This window comes from Cricetulus griseus, chromosome 3 (assembly GCF_003668045.3).
Source record: "Cricetulus griseus strain 17A/GY chromosome 3, alternate assembly CriGri-PICRH-1.0, whole genome shotgun sequence".
NCBI classification, from domain to species: Eukaryota; Metazoa; Chordata; class Mammalia; order Rodentia; family Cricetidae; genus Cricetulus; species Cricetulus griseus.
Window position 1 is genome coordinate 244484349 of NC_048596.1, and position 19842 is coordinate 244504190.

Here is a 19842-nt window from a genome sequence, read left to right on the forward strand (position 1 = left end):
TCTAATAAAAATAAAAGTTTAAAGAAAAATAAAAAGAAGCTCAGTGGCACCATGAACAAAAGATGTTCAAGGGCCAGAGTCGGTGGTTGGTCTTCAGGTGTGGTGTCCAGGCCGAGCAGCAGGGAACATTTTGGAGGTCTGTCTGTTCCTTGCTCTGAGTGCTGACTTTATGCAGCGCAGTCAACTCCCCTCCTGGCTTTGTTCTCCATTTCTTCTCTAGTTTGTCTGTAACTCTCTTTAGATGTTCACTGTCAAACAACGGGCTTCAGATTGTTCAGTCATTGCCCAGATCACATGGAGAAGGGGTGTGTATAATTAACTCTAGGGCCACACATGAGTTCTGGATCTGCAACACCAGCTTGAGAAACAAATTCTTTAGTTGTCATTTGCCCTTAGACAGCAGAGGAGACCCAAGGTGGAGAGCGCACGGGACTCACCACCCACACAGCCAGCCCTGCAGAGAGGCTCGGCTCCCACTTCTCCAACTCTGCCACTCCTTTCCCTTCCAGGGGCCTATCCATCCACTTACGGGTGTGAAGGAATGCACTGGAGTGCTCATATCGGAGAACCAATATTCAGGAGACTTCCCCCTTCCCTACAGGTGCATCTGTGTTTCTGTCAGCTGAGACGGATACAGCGAAGTGGGGTGTAGAAGAGAAGAGGGCTCCTAATCTTGCCCAGAGACACTCTGTGGTGTCTAAGCCCCGGGTCGCTCTCCTGAAAGGGAGGCTATGGCAGCTCTGGCATCAACCTGTGTCTGAATGAGACTTAGTGTCAGTCCTGGGCTGCTGAGGGCAGCTTACAGACACATTCTCTCCTTTTATTCTTCTTCAATCTTAGGCATATCTAACTGTGACTTAGGGGCTCTCTCTAAAGGGGTGTGTGTGTGTGTGTGTGTGTGTGTGTGTGTGTGTGTGTGTGTGTGTGAGAGAGAGAGAGAGAGAGAGAGAGAGAGAGAGAGAGAGAGAGAGGAGAGAATCTTTTCATATAGTGTGTGCATATGTGTAGCTTCTCCATTTAGTGTGTAGGATACAAACTCTTCTTATCTGTGGCCTGAAAGGTCTTCACTCTTGATCATAAAGAGTTCTTGAAAGTTGTGATAATGTTCATTTTTATATTGTTGTCTCAGTGTAATATTTTCTTAAACTTTCATTTAATTCCTGATGTTTTTCTGCTTGATCCATTTTTTTTTGGAATACTTCTCACTGCTTTTCATTTGGCTTATTGAGTTTTCCATTTCTAATATTTGTTTGTTTTTCATCAAAATTTTGAATTTTCTTGCTGAATGTCTAATCTGTGCTGCTAATTTTCTGGGTCTACATTCTAAGTTTACTGAATGTTGCTGCCTGGGTGGGGAGGCAGGTAGCCACCAGGAAGCACAAGGCTGAAAGGGAAAATCCACAGCGAAGGTGTGTACCAAACATTTCTAACTGAGGGGGTTAGGGGAAAAGACACTCACATACTCTCTTGACGGTTTTCTTCAGACGTTCTCTTTATTCTTCTTTTGCATTTTCTATTCCTTCTCTCATTCTTGAGGTTTTCCTTCTAACTCTCATCCTTGATGTTTTCCTTCTAGCCCATTTTAACTTGTTTACTCTAATCCTATTTTTCCCTTACAGCTTGTATACCCCAGCAAGATCTTTCAGAAAGGATAAAAATTAAAATGTGATTACATTCTGTTTTTCAAGTGAATGAATACAAGTAAAAAACAGCATGGGTTCCATATCCCTTACATAATTAAATATTTTACATAATACAAGTGAAAGACAAAGCATCCCCAGAACCCATATATATTCACACCCAAGCAACTTGTTATGAATTCACCATGTAGGCAAGCAAGCTATTCTTCTCCATCATGTCTTTTACTAATTAAGGTGTATTTTGCAATTACAAAGGAAGGGCCAATTACTTTATTACTTATCTTGGAAGGTAATCTTATAAGGATTCTTAAAAGAACCACAAATCTAAACCTTTATATATGAAATGAATAAGTAGCTCTATTTTACATCTTTAGGGTACACACCCACTCATCAATAGTTTTTATGTCAGGAATTTGAGGGCAGAAATGGGTATAAAGAATTTATCATCAACCAACCTTAGCAAGAAAAATATGCCATCTAGTAACAATTGGGCTTCTTTGTACCTTTGACCTCAGCTATGTGTCCTTGTGAATTTTAGATTGTTTTCTAGGGTTTTTCCATCTCAAAACTATTATCAAAACATCTGATCAAACATGAAATTATTTTAAAGCTTTGTTTCAGCTCGTGATGCACACTGAAACCTGTGACTGTGTCTTTCTTCATTAAGAGAATTAGAGCCAGCCTGGCTCCTGGGGACTCAATTGTTTTTCTTAATCATTGACCTGAGCTATGGTTTATGTAGCACTTTAGGTGAAACTCACAGACCCTGGCTGTGTTTTATTATTTATGTTCTTGTTTTATTTTTAACCATAAAAATTCAGTATAAGCTAACATTATTATTATCAATTAGACGGTACAGCTTAGGGAGGAATCATCTTCAATGACAATCCACAGGTAAAAAATGCCAACTGGAATGGGAAGTTTTCATTAGATAAACACACTATACTACAGGCAGTGGGGGGTCTCCCCAGATCCATTCACACCAGGCCAGATACCGGAGAAAGATCACAGCAGCAAATGTGTAAAGGCGGAGCAGAAGCAAAAGACAGTCTGGGGTCTAAGGCTTGCCTAACTGAGTTTGACCCATCAGGGGTTTCCTCCTGGTAGGCTGGCACCTTGAACTTCAAATGCCACCTGCTGCTCCTCTGACAAGGTCATCAGCAATGTTCTTTCATTTCACTTTTCTGAATCCTCTTTAAGGTCACTAATGATTAGGAAAACACCTTTTTGTTATTCATTATATCCAATATTTCATTACTTTCATGTATAGTATAATATGTGTGAAGATAGGGAGACTTGCAGGGTGGATTCATAAAATATTGCCTTTTAAATCCAATCCACATGGAACAAACAATACAGTTAAAAACGAAACAAAACAAAACAGAAGGTGACCCTTTGGAGCCCAGAAACTCACCAAAATCTAGTGAATAAATTTTCTAAACAATAATGCAGTCAGCGTCACAAGGACACAGTGGAAACTGAAGGACAGTGAGTTCAAAGAAACCTTGATAAAGTTTCTGAATGACCGACATTATTTACAGGCCACCCTGGAGCTCTGTGATGAGAGCAGATCTTGAATACAGGGACAGAGATGCTCAAGACTTCTGGGGGACACCTGTCACTGGAACTTTCAGTATTCTGGTCCCAGGCACACACCTTTTCATCTCAGGTGGAAAGGGAATGTCTTTGGGTTCACCCTGCCCAGTTTCCTGATCATCCAAAGAGAGACCAACATTTGTGCTTCTGAGGAAAACTGGCATATGCAAGAATCAAAGAACTGTCAGGTCTCCTCACCATGATGGCTGTGGGACATACAAGCTCTGGCCAAGTTCTTCTAGCCAAAAGAAGGTGGTGTGTGTTTGGCAGTATGTATATCTCCAGGGTTTGCAGAATTCTTGGCTGTCACAAAACATCAGCAAAACTTCAGTTTCCAAAATTGTCACCATGTCAGGGAGAAGCAAACCCACTGTGGAATCTCAGTGCCTGATATGCAATCTTCATCTCTACGCCCCCCCCCCCCCAGTTACCTCATTTAACTCTCAAGTTATCCTAGGCTTAATTATTTACTTTTTACTGTATTTCTTTCATGTAAGTTTGACATTTGTTTACAGATATATTATTGCATTTTGGCATTAGCTAGATCTTGGGAATGAAACCTATAGATCTGAGCAATGCCCCTTATGATTTGGTACAGCAATGTTTTATGCAGATTTTTGCCCATATCACATCTTAAAGTGTTTTTTTTTCTCCATTTCTACTGTTTTCTCAGAATCTGGGGCCTCACTTGAAGGTCTGTGATTTGCCTTGAACTGCCTGTTACATAGAATGATAAATAACATCAATCCAAGAATATTCTTTACATATTGACTTCTTATTTCCACAGGGGGATTTATTGAAGTTTATTTTTAGGTATTTCTTTTTATTGTTTGAGACTATTCTCAAAAGTATTGTTTTGCTGATTTTGTCTCAATGTTGTTTTCATTAGCACATAAAATGTCTTTGGATTTGTACATTGACTTCATATCCTGTTATTTTGTTGTAAGTTTTGTACTGACCAGACCTAAGAAATTTCTAGGGGAATCTTTAGGGTCATTTAACATCATGTCATCGGAAACATTTGACTTTGTTGAAATTACACTGGAAATACCAAGCACAGCTCATGGGCTTGGGGAGGAATTGGTGAATGAATTCCTTTTCCCCTCCTGTGCCCTAGCTTGCCTAGGCTCTACACTTAGCTTTTTCATAGGCTCTCCTAAGTCCTCACTAAGAAATGTCAAGAAGTCAAAATTAGGTTGATCATCAAATTATTCACTCTGTACTTCGGGGCAAGAGAGGATACACCCTTGAAAGTGGCTGCAATAAGGGAGCTGAAGGAATAATCTCTCAGCATAGTTGTGAGTGGCGCCACTTTTACTTTTGATTTTTACCTGGACAGGAAGAACCTTCCCTTTTGCTTCTTTTTACCAACTTTAAGGTTTCACCATCGAGCTTATAGTCATGGCTATATGTTTATATGCCTTTTCAGTATTTTGGGGGGACTCTGCCCCATACTTCCTCATCTAAATTTCCTTCTGGAAGCCATAATTTTTGTTATAATCAAAACATCTTAAAAACAACCTAATAGTTGGGATTTTGATACTACTTTTCCTCCTTTCTTTAAAAAATGAAACACAATCTCAACATTAAGACAAAGCTGTCCCAGTTTCTGCCCCATTGGTCTCACTCATATCCTCTTGTGACAGTCTCCACTTTCCTATGTCATAGCCAATTTCAGGTTCCTTTTCAGGCACCGCATGTCCCCACTCCAGAGGCAGTTGGACCTGGGAGAATGAGGTGGACTAAAGTCTCATGTAATAGCAAACTTTATTTAGAGCAGTAAACAATTTATACTCTGAAGGTGAGAAAGTTCATATGAGTTCAAGCTGTATACAATAACAAAGACAAGCTGAGCATGACAAAACATTTTTTTTCACAGAAGCACACAAAGGACTTTTAAACATTTATTTATTATTGATAACAAGCAATAATAAGCAATCTGAAATAAATCCACTCCTTTCTGCTCTGCCTGGAGGGAGCATGAAAACACATTCCAATTTTTTTCTGTGACTTGGAGAAACTGAGACAAGATGTTTTTTGTCTTGTTGCCTTGGAGAGTTTCCACAAGCACTCAGAATTCTCAGACTACTCCATTCCTGGGTCATGTTCTTACAAGGAGAGAGGGTTTATTTGGATTACACTTCCACATCACTGTTCACCATCAGAGGAAGTCAGGGCAGGAACTTGCCTAAGCCAGAAACCTAGAAGCAGAAGCTTGCTGAATTGTTCCTCATGGCGACTCAGCCTGCTTTTGTATAGAACCCAGGAGCATTTGCCCAAAGATGGCACCGCCTACAAAAGACTGTGAACTCCCCCATTAATCACTAATTAAGAAAATTCCCTACACCTTGATTATGGGGTGTTTCTTCAATGAAGGTTTCCTCCATTCAGATAAAGCTAGCTTGTGTCAAGTTGACAAAACTAGCCAGTTCACAGCCATTGGCCACCATAAAGCAGTGACAATAAGACCCACAGAATAACTTTGGCTGTAGTCGCAGCAATGAAGCAAGTGGAACAGTGTTAGTGGCAGCTTGCCCTAAGGTACGGGTAATGGGACAGTTACCATCCCACGGTAATGTGGAAACCTGTTCTCACATGTTCTCTGACAGTCCAGTCTCCATTTCTTTTTGCCGTAGCTGCTTACTAACTTGAGAAACACATAGGAGGTAGAATCTTGATTGAGGGTTAGGATCTTTCCTCATACAGCTCTTTAAGGGGTTGTCACCTATGTTAGAGTCAGAAGTTCTGATCACGCAGATGCTTTTGTGGAACACCATAAATAAAAAAGCCAAGACTGACATTGGGGTTCAAGCTTCAAGCTGAAGAACAGAGAAGCAAAGCAGCCAAGCCAGTTGATCTTATCTCTTCCCAGCTGAAGTTTCAATTCCATCTCCATGAAACCTCAGAGGCAAAAGGCTCTGAATTCCTGTCTCAGCATCCTTTTATTCCTTTCTCTACCCAGCCATACCACTCCTGCCTCCACCTTCCTAGTGCTGGGATTAAAGGCATGTGATCCCAAGTGCTAGGATCAAAGGTGTGAGTTCTGTTACTCTTCAATCTTGTGTAAGTCAGGGTGGCCTTAAATTCAGAGAGATCCATCTGCCTGTCTCCTGAGTCCTGAGTTTAAAGGTGTATGCCACCACTGTCTAGTTTCTATAGCTAACTAGTGAGACTGTCTTTGCAAACTGATCTCTAGTGGCTTTATTAGATCATAAACAATATATCACCACATGTTTGAGTCTTCCATGCCCAATAAATTATGATGTATTCGGATAATCCAAGTAAACTGGTTCACTCAACTCAACTTGGATGGAACCAATTCTTTGCATATCTTTTACCCTAACTGCAGGTGAACAATTTATTTAATGTCTTCCTAGGAAAAGTCACATGACAGAGAGAATTTGAAGGTGAAGGCTGCCAAGCTCAGAGTAGCCACAACTTCATATTTCTGATTATATGGAGGAACCAGCCACAAGCAGGTTCACAAATGGAGGTAGGTTCTGAGGGCTGTAGGCTGCACACCACACACCGACGGTCTATTCTCTTGTGTATTTAGGTTCCACATATTACCAAAATCATGGAGTACTTCATTTAGCATAATGTCCCACACGTCCATGCTAGTGACCAGCAATATGGTCAGCATGAGGAAATGAAGTTGTTTATACTAATCCATCTGTCAAATCCCATGCGCTTTACCTGAAAGAGCATAATTGAATCCCATTTCCAGGTTGCCTTCACTATCCTCTGCTTATTTACAATTTTCATCATATATTAAAGTTTTAATTTATGTTCTGATCAAGCTTTTGCTTCATTTTCCCCAATTTACTCTTTCTTTTATAGAAATTTTTTTCCAACATTTTTTTATACAATAGCAACTCTATATGCCGCTCAGAGTCCTGACCACCCTTGTTCATGCTGTGCCAACAATTATGTATCTCCTATCTTTTTTAAAAAAAATTAAATTATTTCACAGTTTTTTGTGTATGTGTGTGTTCATGTGTGTATGTCTCAGCATGAATATGGAGGCCAGAGGACAACATTTGGGAGTTAGTTTTCTCCTTTAGAGGTAAATCAGACTGTCTGTGTAACGTGAATAAATAAAAGACCTAGAGACAGATACTGGGGTTCCAGCTTCAAACTGAAGATCAGAAAAGCAAAGCAGTCATCCACTAGCTCTCACCTCTAGCTCAGGCTGAAAGGGCTGATCCAGGCACGAGCTCTTCACCAAGTCTCAAACTGCTGCCTCTCCTCAGTGTGGCTGGAGAATCAATGCCTCATATTGAATCTTCCCTTGCTCTTGTCTTTTATACCCCTCTAGTGCTGGAGTTAAAAGTGTCAACTGTAATTTTCTATTAGACTGGTACAATCTTGTGCAGATCTGGGTGGCCTTGGACTCACAGAGATCCATCTATCTCTTAATCCCGAGTCCTGTGATGAAAGGTGTGTGTCACCACCTCCTAATTTCTGGCTGCTTGGATAAAGGGTGTGTATCACCACTGCCTGATCTCTATACCTTGAGGCTGACTTTGCTTTTCTGAATCCTCTGTCAAGATTTAATAAATCATAAATAATATATCACTACATATCTGGCTTGTCAGCAGGCGCTCTTATCCACGCAGGCAACTCTACAGATCTCTCTCTCTCTCTCTACTCTTAATGTTGAACAATTTTTTTTTCATCATTCAGATTACACAGACTGCCTTAGAAAGTGTTCATTAGTCTGGTCCTTTATGTCAGTTTCTAAAAGACAGCTGTAACAGAAGAGCTGTGAGACTGTAAGAGAAGCAATAGATGTTACCCACAAACAAGTCACATTTGCATGAGAAAGGTGACAAGGAGCTGGAGGCATGGTTAAGAGACTTGATCTTCTTGCAGAACACCCTGGTTCCTTACCCAACACCTACTTCCTAGGACTCATGGCAACCTATAATTCTAGTTCCCTGGAACTCAGTGTCCTCTTCTGGTCTGTGTAGGGATCGACACATGTGGCACACACTCATAGACACATACAAAAAATAAATCCTTGTATTAGGAAAACAAGCTATTTAATAATCTATAGCACAATACGATCCTCATCACTTACTTAAATGTTTTGTATATACAGTGTAATCAAGTAAAATACATGTCTACAGCACACAGACCCTGGATGACACAAGGTCAGGACGCTTCCGGGACCCTCCATTTCCACTTGGGCCAGAGGCTGTGGAGTTCTCAGAGCAACAGATGTCCTTCTGGTTGGCAAAGCTGTGCCCCTTGGCCATTACCAAGCAGATCTCCAGTACATCCTCAGTTCCCTGGTCTCCTAGTCCACAGTTCAGCAGCGTGTGTCTATGCCTGTGCCTGTGCCTGTGCCTGTGCCTGTGCCTGTGCAGCATCGGGGATGAAGGAGCCTGGAATTACAGGCACAGTGGTTTAGCAGACCCAGATGTTCAGTGTCGGCCACTGTGAGTGACAGGGAACCAGAGGTGGAAACTTCAGTGTTAACAAGCTATTGGTGAGGTATTTACACATCAGTGTGTGGGTGAGGCTCCAGCCTGGAGCATGGTTACAGACCCGAGATGGCATCACTGAGACAGCCCTTTAGCCACAGCTTCTCATGGGATTATCTGAGTTTTAACATGGTTAGAATTGTCCCACATTGCCATCACTAGTTTCCTGGTGGGATTAGAACCTGACAATGTCAAACAATTAGTGACCACATCTACTGAATTGTGATGGCTTGAATTGTCTCACTGTTATCTTCCCTCTGCTGTACAAACAGACCCCAGAAAAGGGTCTTCTCCTCACCTCCACCTGCACTATCTTGCTCTCACCCTGTGGCTTTGAGGGGAAAAATTTGCTGGTTTCTGACAGAAGTGTTGCCTCCAGTATTTTCCCAGTGCTAATGAGAAGTTAAAAGTCAGAGGATAGGGACAGTGGATGGGAAGATGGGAAGAATCTTCTTTCTACCTGCCTAGAAATCCTGGACTACTCTTAAGTGACCTTGATCTAGATGTCTTAGTAATGGTTTGTATTGTTGTGAAGAGGCACCATGACCATGGCAACTCTTATAAAGGGAACATCTAATTGTGATGGCTTACAGTTTCAGAGGTTTAGTCCATTATCATCATGGTGAGTCATGGTGGTATACAGGTCAGACATGGTACTGGAGAAGGAGAGGAGAGTTTTGAATCTTAATCTGCAGTCAGTAGAAGGAATGTGTCCACACTGGCAATAGCTTGACCATAGGAGGCCTTAAAGCCTGGCCCCATGGTACTGCACTTTCTACAACAAGACCACACCTACTCCAAAAAGCCAAACCTTCTTATAGTGCCACTCCCGGTGACCTTATGGAGGCCAATTACATTCAAATTACTGCACTAGTCTTTTTTAAAAGGAAGTTATTATAATGCTTACCTGATTTAATGTTTAGCTATATTAGAATACAAGGGCAAAAGTGGTGCAATGGCAAGTGTTTTAATGCCCAGGTAGGTGAATTACGAGGTCAAGGACTCGGCTAAAAAGTGGCTTCCAGAACAGCTTACAACTTATGCTACATAACAAAGCTACACACTCACCACACACCTTCCAAAATATTAAGGCAAATAAATGACTGTGTGCATCTTGAGCTCATGGAGGAATTTAATTATAGCATTTCTCAGGGAAAACACAAGGATTTAGCAAGAGGCACATCTCTGCTCCTCAGGACAAAGGGACTGAGAACAGCATAACCAAGTACTAGACGTTTTTTAATATTTAGTATAACGGAGTCATGAGTCACCATGGAACCTGTGTAAAAGGAGAAAACAAAGTCTGTCCAATAGAAGAAAAGGAAACAGGCCATGAGAAGGAGAACACTCTGTGCAGCTCTGATCTCTGCACTGAAACTATTTGCCAACCTGCAGCTATGAAGGTAGAGGACTTGCTTGTGATGTCTATACAGGTAAAAAGAAATGTATCCACTGCTCCAGCCCATGAGACTCTGAAAGATCAGATCACGAACAGCCATGAGCGAGAGGAAAAGCCACTTAACTTCGAGCCTGGATGGAAGCATATAGCAATACCCAATATACTCTGGAACTTTAGATCTGTTGTTGTCACTGCCTGCTGTTATATAGTACAACAAGTTGGAACTTGTGAGAACATTAAAGATCCAAAAGAGGAAGACATAGGTAAGAACTTGCTGTGAGGACTGTGGTTTGAGCTTGCTCCAAATGGTGGCCCTGGGACAGATGGTGACAGCCTGGACGACACTGAGAAGACAGGTGGTACAGATGGAAAGGCCCCGAGCCATCCTTGCCAGAAAAACCACAGCTTTACAGCCAAAATCTCCAAGGAAGTTTCTGAAATAAAACACTGTACCGATATCTCTGATCCCTGTTGTACAAATAATGATCATATTAGAAAGTCCCAAGTGCATGAGGATAAGGTCCACAGGCTTTTTCTCAGTCCCCAAGACAGAATTGTATACATGTCTCCCAAACATTAGGATATTCCCTACAATTCCAGGTCCAATAAGACAAAGGAAGATTATTGTCTGGATAATGTTATTCCATGTCATCTTCTGACTTCATGCATAGCACTAGGAAAAGTCATTTGAGAAACACATGTAAGATTTTCTCTGCTTATTCTGATGAAAAGAGTGGTGTCAAGTCTGTAAACACAGATTGTTCTTTCCTTAATGATGCCACGATCATATTCTTTTTTTGGTTTTCTTTTGGTTTCTTTTGGTTTGTGTTTTTTTCTGTTCCCATGGATATGACATAGCTACAGTCAGGGCATATATCCTGCCTTTCACAAAGATCCTTCATCCCTCAAGTTCATATAACCATGCTCTTCCCAGATAAAAGCTAAATGCACGGCATCACTTTGCCATTTTTCTAAACAACACAGTCCTAATTATTAGCCTGACAGTCCTCCTTTCTTTTCCTCACCACACCCAGTGTGACCTCAGGCTCCTGAACTGTGTTGGTGTCTCATCCTGATCCTCTTCAGTGCCCCTGATTGACCATCACTCAATGATGGTAGAGATAATAAAATACTTGCAGCTCCTCCAGAAAATTATTCTTGGCCGAAAGGACCAGTTTCTCGGGGGAGGTTATAAGATATACTCTATAACTCATATCCCTTTGCCATGAGAGACACAGAGTTAATATTTTGTGGGAAGAAGGGAACAAAAGTCCTGTCCTCTCACATCAAGGTGGGCACCAGTCTGATAAAATTTGTGATCCCAGCATTCTACATATGTCAGACCTTATCAAAGATGATTTTCTTTCCCTCCCACCCACCTTACTGTCTCTTTCAACTGAGACTTCTGCTAAAAGAAATACCAGGAAAACATTTCCTAGCTTAAATATTGACTCTAACCTACAAGGCATGTAGCCGATTATATATTTTAAGTCTTGTTGCGACTAATGCTTTCTCAGTCAAAATTGCCTCAAGCTATGAATCTCATCTCCCTATTATTCCATGCAAATGTGTAAACTCTTTAAAAATGGTATCATCTCTATTATTTCTCTTTACACACTCAAGTCATAATATTCCTTTGGGAGCTGGGGATATGACACAGTCTGTAAGTCCCAAGTTATGATCCACAGCAACCGAATAAAAACTAACCAAAGAAGCACAGAATTGTAACTCCACTGCTGGTGAGAAGGGGTTTGAAATAGAAAGTGGCATGTCCTTGGAGTTCACTTGCAGAATCAATGAGCTTTATGTTCAGAGAGGACCCTGATTGAAAAATAAAGTTGGGAAGATATTGAAGCAGACAGCCAATGCTGATCTCTGACCTGTGCTTGTACACACACTTATACAAGAACTGGACACACATAAGCCCGCCCCACCAACAAGTACACATAACACACAATGCTTTTGAAGCTGACAACTATGCTATTTGCCTCTCCTCTTATAAAACACTCAGAATACAAATCAAGCTTAATTGTCTTTGTCCTTCACTAGTTAGCATCCTTTCCTTATTAAAATTATTTCTGAATTTCCTTCATCTCTGCCCTCTCAAATGTGACATTGGTGTTCTCTTTGCCACAGGACTATGATTGCTATACCCTGGTTGGTATCAATCAAGGCATCATGCTTCATGGCTACCTACTCTCTATCTTACACTTATCAGACAGAGTTTACTCTCCTGTGCTTTCCCTGAACTCTGCAGGCTATGTTGCCTGTGTATCTGCTTTCTTCCTGCCCTGGATAGGGAGCATGCCTCAGAGACTGCTTTTGTTTGGACAATCTCAGGGATTTAGCATTGCTGCTAATTCTTATTCAAAACTAGTTGATGAATAAGTTATTAAATGAGGCTCTTCTTTTTAAAACTGCACTGTAAACACAGAAGAAATCTGGCAGCTCTCTTGGAGAGACACTAGAGTTGTTATCTTTTTATGATATCTAAAAACTGACTGGCCTAAAGAAGTCAACTTCCTTTGGGTGACACATTTGCTAAATGAATTTGTTGAATTCCTCCAATGTAGTGAAAGACACAGATTATCCTAAGCAAAGTACAGTGATTTAAATTTACTTACAATAGTTCTGTATCCATTATTTTGTGATTTGGTGAGGTTTTCAGATACACTTGTATGTTCTTGAAACCATCAAAAATAGAATGTTCAATAATTAACTAGCCATTGCTTTCCATAACAATGGTGCATCGGGACTGAAAGAACTCCATGTCTAATGTCTACGAATGCATACATACCTAATTCGGGTAGCTATTTTCATATTTTAGGAAGCCTTCACATGCTTCTCGCCTAAAGCACGTAACAGTAAATTTAGTCCATGTAGATCTAATGAAGTCAAGGTTTTCTGCAGCAAGCGATGTGGTAGTGGGTTACAAATATACCAAATGCTTGAGAAATACCATAAGCTTTAGAAGGATGAAACTCAGGGTGCTGGAAATGTGCCTTGGTTGGTTTAATGTTTAAAATAGAGACATGAAGACCTGAGTTATATGCTCAGAACCCCCCCAAATGCTGTGGTATCATGCATGCTTTTAATTCCAGTACTGGGGGTGCAGAGAGAGGAAGATCTCTGGGTGTTTCTAGCCAGTCAGCCTAGGAGAAGCAGTGAGCATCAGACACCCGAGGTTACCCTCTGGTACACACACACACACACACACACTGAGTTTAGTATACACAAAAGCATTCTTTACAATCAACCACTGCAGAATCAAATCCCGCTCTCTCAATTCTGCACGTATCACAGTGATCACCTTATTTGGCTTTCTCACATCCATTGTTCTCACCTGTAACCTGAGGGTGCTGTTTTGTCCCATGCAAGCATTTTTGCTCTTGTAATGTGTCTTCATGTTCACTTTTGTTCAGAAAATGAAATCAGAGTCAGAAGGCAAGCAAGCCCTATCTTCAAAAGAACAAAGAACATGACAAATAGGAGGCACAAATAAAATCTTTGACTCTTTGAGGGGTAAATGTATAAGGCTGTGGGAAGAGTAAGTACTTCCTCACATCCAGACTCAAATGCCACCAGGCCCCTGTGTCCTGGCCCATGTGACAAGCATCTTTGGCACAGTGCACCACAAACTGCTGCGAACACTCCCTAACAAAGGTTCTGGAGGACAACTGGTAAATGATAAACCATTGTTTCCTTGGGTCCTGCTACTTCCTTAAGCACAGTGACAGAGGAGCTGAGACCCTACTTTTCTGCACATACAGTAACCTTGCTTCACAGTTCCCCTTAAGTCAAAGGCAGCCTCAGTCTTCAGTGGCACAGCTACACTCACCTATGTGGTCTGTGCAGGCTCAGGGTGGGGGTCCTCACTGGACCAGTCAGGCTCTGTTATCACGCCCTAGTCCCTGTGTTCATAACAGCTCTCACTGCTGTCAGGAATTTGACTTCACCAGGGAACAGGGCTCCTTCTGCACATCTCCATCTCTGAGGCCAGCCTTCTCCCTGGATCTCTGTTGTTTGTTGATTCAACATCATTATGATTGTAATTACAGAGTCTTGGATGATGAGGTGGGAAGTAGGGAGAGCAGTGTCCTGAGGGTGCTGGTTTCTCAGACTTTGTTACAGTTTTGTGCTCCTCTCCTTTTACACTAAAGCCAAGGACTGATTTGAAAAAAAAAAAAAAAAAAAACATTGATGATCCCAAGGGGTCTATTTCTGAATGTTTTCAAAGTATAGGAACACTGATCATAGATGATGATCAACCCCTGATTTTTGAATGAGGGTCATTTTATTAATCACTTAATCTATCTCTTTTTAAGTTCTCTTTTAGTTGAAAATGTCAATTAATCCAAAGCCTGCCTCAGAGTTTTGTGAAGAAAGCAGTTACAAGGTTTCTTCATTACTATTCTCTTGCTGTGATAGACACCATGACTCAGGCAACTTATAATGGAAGGTATTTAATTGGGGACTTGTTTACAGTTTCATAGGGTAAGTCCATGACCATCATGGCAGGTAATATGGTGACATGGAGGCAAGCATGAGCTGGAGTAGTATCTGAAATCATAATCAGCAGGTAGAGAGAGAGAGAGAGAGAGAGAGAGAGAGAGAGAGAGAGAGAGAGAGAGAGACTGGATTCAGTTGAGAAAATGCTTCAATGAGATCCAACTGTAAGGCATTCTTTTCATTTAGTGATCAATGTGGTAGGTCCCAGCCCATTGCGTGTGGTGCCATTCCTGGACTGTTGGTCATGGTTTCTATAAGAAGGTGAACTGAGCAAGTCATGGGAAGCAAGCCAGTAAGCAGCTCCCCTCCATGGACTCTGTATCACCTACTGCCTCCTGGTGGGGAGGGCAGCCCTATTTTCATTCTGTTATGACTTTTTTTCAGTGATGATTAGCACTGCTGAAGCCTAATAAACCCTTTCCTCCCAACTTCCTTTTTGGTCATGGTGTTTTGACAAAGCAATAGAAACCTTAACTAAGACACATGCCATTGGAAGAATTCCAAATATTGATTGTTTCTTAAATGCTAATGCCAGGAAAGTATGTGTAGGAAAGAAACTGTGAGATTTTCAAGAAAACATTGCTCCTGTTTCCATTGCTTCTCAGTGTGTGGTGTGGCATGCCATCTCCATGTGATACTATGACAGCAAAGGCTTTGCTGGTTATGATGGACAACAACAGTGATGCAGGGAACATGGCAGAGTAGAAACACCCAACCGTTGGGGGTATCTTCACAAGTCTGATATAAAACATCAGATGTTCTTACTAAACGGAGAACTGTGAGGTAGGGAAAGGCACTGCTGTGTTATAGTCAAGAGTAGATGATGAGAGGTCAGGTGGAATTCGGGAATACTCAGTTTTAGATCTGTAGTAAGATAACGTGGACTCTAGCATCTGGTGCAAGGCAAAATGACATGTAAAGGGAGAGTCCTCTCCCTCCTGCAGGGCTTCAAGCAAGAGAAATACCTCAGGGGCTCCAGATGGTGTATTGTGGCACTGTACAATGTAGAGTTTAATGCAGGAGATCCTGATCCCCCAAAGCAGACACAGAAGAATGTGTACCCAGCAGTTCTTGGCTCTCTGGGGCACATATGGAGACTCATCCTAAAAGAAGCCTTGCAATCACATGTTCGATAGTCGAGAGCAGAAGCCCAGGCATGCATTTTGTATCTCCAAGTCAGTGTGAATACCCCTCTCCCCTGTTCAAAAAAATAAATAAATAAACATAAAAAACCTGCATCTACAAAAAGACAAACATGGTATGTACTCACTCATATATGAATTTTCGATGTAGAGTTATGGATTACCAGCCTACAATCCTCATCTCCAAAGGAAGTAGGTAAGGAGAAGAATGTATGAACCCCGGGGAAGGGGAAGGGGCAGGATCTCCTGAGCTAATTGAGAGCATGAGGGTAGGGGAGAGGGAGCTGGCAGAATGAGAGGAGAAGAAGGGGAAGGGAGAAGAGGAAATGGAGGAGCAGAAAGGTTGAGTAGTGGGAAGAATAGATGAAAGCAGGATGAGAGATACCATAACAGAGGGAGCCATTCTAGGTCAGAGGAGAGATCTGGAAGAGATACCATAACAGAGGGAGATCTACAAGGATGACACCAAATGACAATCTAGGCAATGGTGGAGAGGCTACCCTAAATGCCCTTCCCCTATAATGAGACTGATGACTGCCTTATATGCCATCCTAGAGCCCTCATCCAGTGGCTGACAGAGGTAGAGGCAGACACCCACAGCGAAACACTGAACTGAATTCTGGAACCCAGTTGCAGAGAGGGAGGAGTGAAGAGCAAAGAGGTTGGAACCAGGTTAGTGAAACCCACAGAAACAGATGACCTGAACAAGGGGGAGCACATGGACCCCAGCCTGATGTCTGGAAGGCCAGAACAGGACTGATCCAGACCCTTGAATGTGGATGTCAATGAGGAGGACTCTCTATGGGGCCCCTGCCTGGTGGTGGATCCCTATTTATCCTTGGCTTAAGAAGGAGCCTGCCCCACTTGGAGGGATGCTCTCTCAGCCAGGACAAATGGGGGAGGGCGTAGGCCTTACCCAGGATGATGTGACAGACTTTGGGGAACTCCCATGGAGGGCCTTACCCTCCCTGGGGACAGAGAGGGGATGAGGTGAGGCTGGTGTGGGGTTGGGGGAGGGGAGGGAGAGGGAGAGGGAGAAGGAATTGACATGTGAAGCAGGCTTGTTTCTAATTTGAACTAATAAACAGTCTCTTGGGGGGAAAAACTGTGTCTCTCTCTGTGTAGTCAATCTTTCATTATAAAAATAATGCTTTAGAAAGTCAAGTGGGAGAGAGTAAAGTTTGTATTTTTTATTACTGCCAATGACGAAAGTATATGCATATCTTACAACACTAGGATTTTCCCTAGAATTCATTCCAGGTTCATAAAGAGAACAGAGGGCTATTGTCTTGATGAAATCAAAACTTTACAAACAGCTCAAAGGTGTAAGAGAAAAAATTATATACAATGTATGATGAAAATGTTTTAAAAGGAAAAATTGATATGAATCCTGCCCTTTTGCTTCAGGGAAACTTGGGGTTTGCATTTTTATATTTGTATTCACCCTTGAAAATGTGATGGGATGGCTTGACCCATCCAGGATTCAATTTCCCATTCAAAAGCAAGAAAGCAGGAGGTAAAGGACTTTCCCTTTTACAGCCCAAGCATGTTCATCCTGCATTGGGTATCAGGAGCACCTTTCTGTTACAAAGATTCAGTGGTATTAGGACAGAATTCAAGTTGGAAAAGGAAAGTCCATAGGGTTTGGGGAGTACAACTTATTTAATGAAGGAGTAAAATCACCTCTTATAGCAGACTTTATCCTAGAATGTGTCCAGATGAAGCAATGACATCTTGTTCTGCTCAAGTGTGTGGTTGGGATGTGCTCAGCAAGTAGAGTGTAAAGTGTTGGATGTCATTTATTATGTCCTCCATACAACAAAGGACTTGGGACAGAGACTGACTTCTTTCTGTATCAGAAGCAGGTCTCTGTTGTGATTTGTCTACTTAGTTTAGAAAGGTAAAGAAGGAATCAGGAGCATGGGGAGCTCTAGACATAGAAAGCTTGTTGTTCACTATCTCACTCCACATGTTTCTATAATACAAGGAATACCTAATTAACCCAGAGGAAACTTTTGAGGCAAACACATGTAGTAATTGAGGAGGGAGAGGGAAAGGCGTCCTTTAGGGACTGGGGTTCTGCAGAGGGCTTCCCTTTCCCACACACCGTGATATGTTAGTGTCCTGAGGACACTTCCTGGTGACACATGCTCTACAAACACTGAAGGTACAAATATGACCTGGAAAGGCTCACTTGCCAGAAGGACCCAGAGTCTGTCTGTCCCTCATCACCCGGGTGAGTAGACTTCACAGTTTCTTTAACCATGTGTGCCATGCAACATTTGCTTAAAGATTCACATCAGCCTGTCTTTGACTGTGCCAAGGAGAAGAGGAGAGAGGGTGAGCCTGTCACCTTCACTCTTCTTCCGACACTTAAAAGAACTGGGGCCAATTCCAGGAGATATGATACCAGGAATGCACAGGTGCTCTGTTCCCTGTGCTCAGCATCTGCTGTCATGAGAGAGTTTGGGGCGAATCTTTGCCTAATGTTCACTTTTTTCTTCAAATAACTAAAAATAAGTAGAAACTTTTCAAATTTCTATGCAAAGTATCCATTTTCTTGAACCTGAAAGTTCACTTGCCATGTGTATAAGGATGTCAGTTTCATCCTTTTTCATTTTTGGTGAATTTCTACATTTCCTGTGCCAGCAACTTTGTTCTAGTTTGCCTGCTAACTCCCCAGGCCTGGTACTGTTTAATATGAAGGTTTTCTTTGTTAATCCATCCTTAAAGTCTACATTCTATCTCGTGACGTTGAACTGAACTTGTAAGTCAGTATCTTCATTGCATTCCTAGACTGTGGTGAGGACTATTAAGAACTACAAAGATGAAAAATAAGCCTGACATGGTTGCCCATGCCTTTACTCCCAACTCTTGGCAGGCAGAGACAGGTGGACCTGTGTGAGGTCAAGACCAGTCTAGGAGAGACCCAGGCATCTCATAACAACAATAAGAGATTAAAAAATATAGTCATGTACTTGCCAGATTTGAGTTGCTATAATTCAAGAATCTCATCATAGTATAATAAATCAAGGAGCAATACCTTATGTTTTAATTCGAGAAAGCTGGGCCTGATAGATTCACTTCCCTGACCCAGATGATTTGGAAGCCAATCTGGATGGGATATTATCCATCTATCAGCATGCAAAGCCACCCTGTTTTGTTTTTTTTTTCCTTTGTTGCTACTGCTGTTTTACTTTTGTTATTTGTGAAACAATCGGTACCACTATGACATTTTCATGCATATGTCATTGTGTTTTCCTGTATTTGTCCCTACTACCCTTTCTTCTCTTCCTTTCGCCTCTCCACTGGTCCTCCCTGAAAAGTCTATTTTTAAAACTATTTTCCTGGAGTCAAAGGCACTACTGTTGTGTCATGAGGTCAATGCAGAGACCCTCAGCTGAATATTAGACAGAGCTCAGGGAACATTGCAGAGCAGGAGGTGTTTTGGGGGTCCTAATCATTATAAAAGTCCCCATGGCTCCCCTTTATGCTTCCCCAAATACACTTTCCTACCCCCTACATAACCTTATTCTAGACATAGAGTTCAGTATTTTTTGCAGGCTTAACTAAATATCTAGCCAGACACATCCTGCTCTTGCAGCCCTGATATTGACTGACAGCTATTCCAAGTTACAAAGTTAAAAAGTAATAGACATGAATTCAATGCTTTAAGACAACAATATTCAAACCCAGACAATTCTTTCATGTCTGGAAGATATACTTTCATGCAGTTCCCTTTTCTACTAGAGGGTCCCCTGTCTCAATCTCTCCATAAAAGGCAGACTTAGATAAGGAACTCTTTTCCCATCCCACTATACCATCCTTCTTCCAGTACAATCTCCTATGTGTGGTAAAGATGGATCTATACACATCCCCAACATTTTGCACTGCATTTTTCCTCTTGGAGCATGCCAGATCATATCATTGGTTCTATATGACTGGTGTTCAGGGAACTTACTCTCAGTAGTTGGTACTAAGTGTATTCCTGGGGCTATTTCCCTATTCTGTGTATGCATGCCCTACTCTCCTTTCCAGAGCTGTGAGTCATGTTTAATGTTCTATGT

The 19842-nt window shown here is 41.7% G+C and overlaps 1 protein-coding gene across 1 annotated transcript; it reads right to left on the minus strand.

Moving 5' to 3' along the window:
* Nucleotides 1-9873: 9873 nt before the first annotated feature.
* Nucleotides 9874-10776, minus strand: LOC100774145 (putative vomeronasal receptor-like protein 4). The gene has a single exon (XM_027409493.1). The coding sequence runs from the start codon at nucleotides 10774-10776 to the stop codon at nucleotides 9874-9876; it is 903 nt and encodes a 300-aa protein (XP_027265294.1).
* Nucleotides 10777-19842: the final 9066 nt, after the last annotated feature.

Coding starts and splice junctions, on each gene's coding strand:
- LOC100774145 (XM_027409493.1), bottom strand. CDS start 10,776: ATGACATGGAATAACATTATCCAGACAATAATCTTCCTTTGTCTTATT.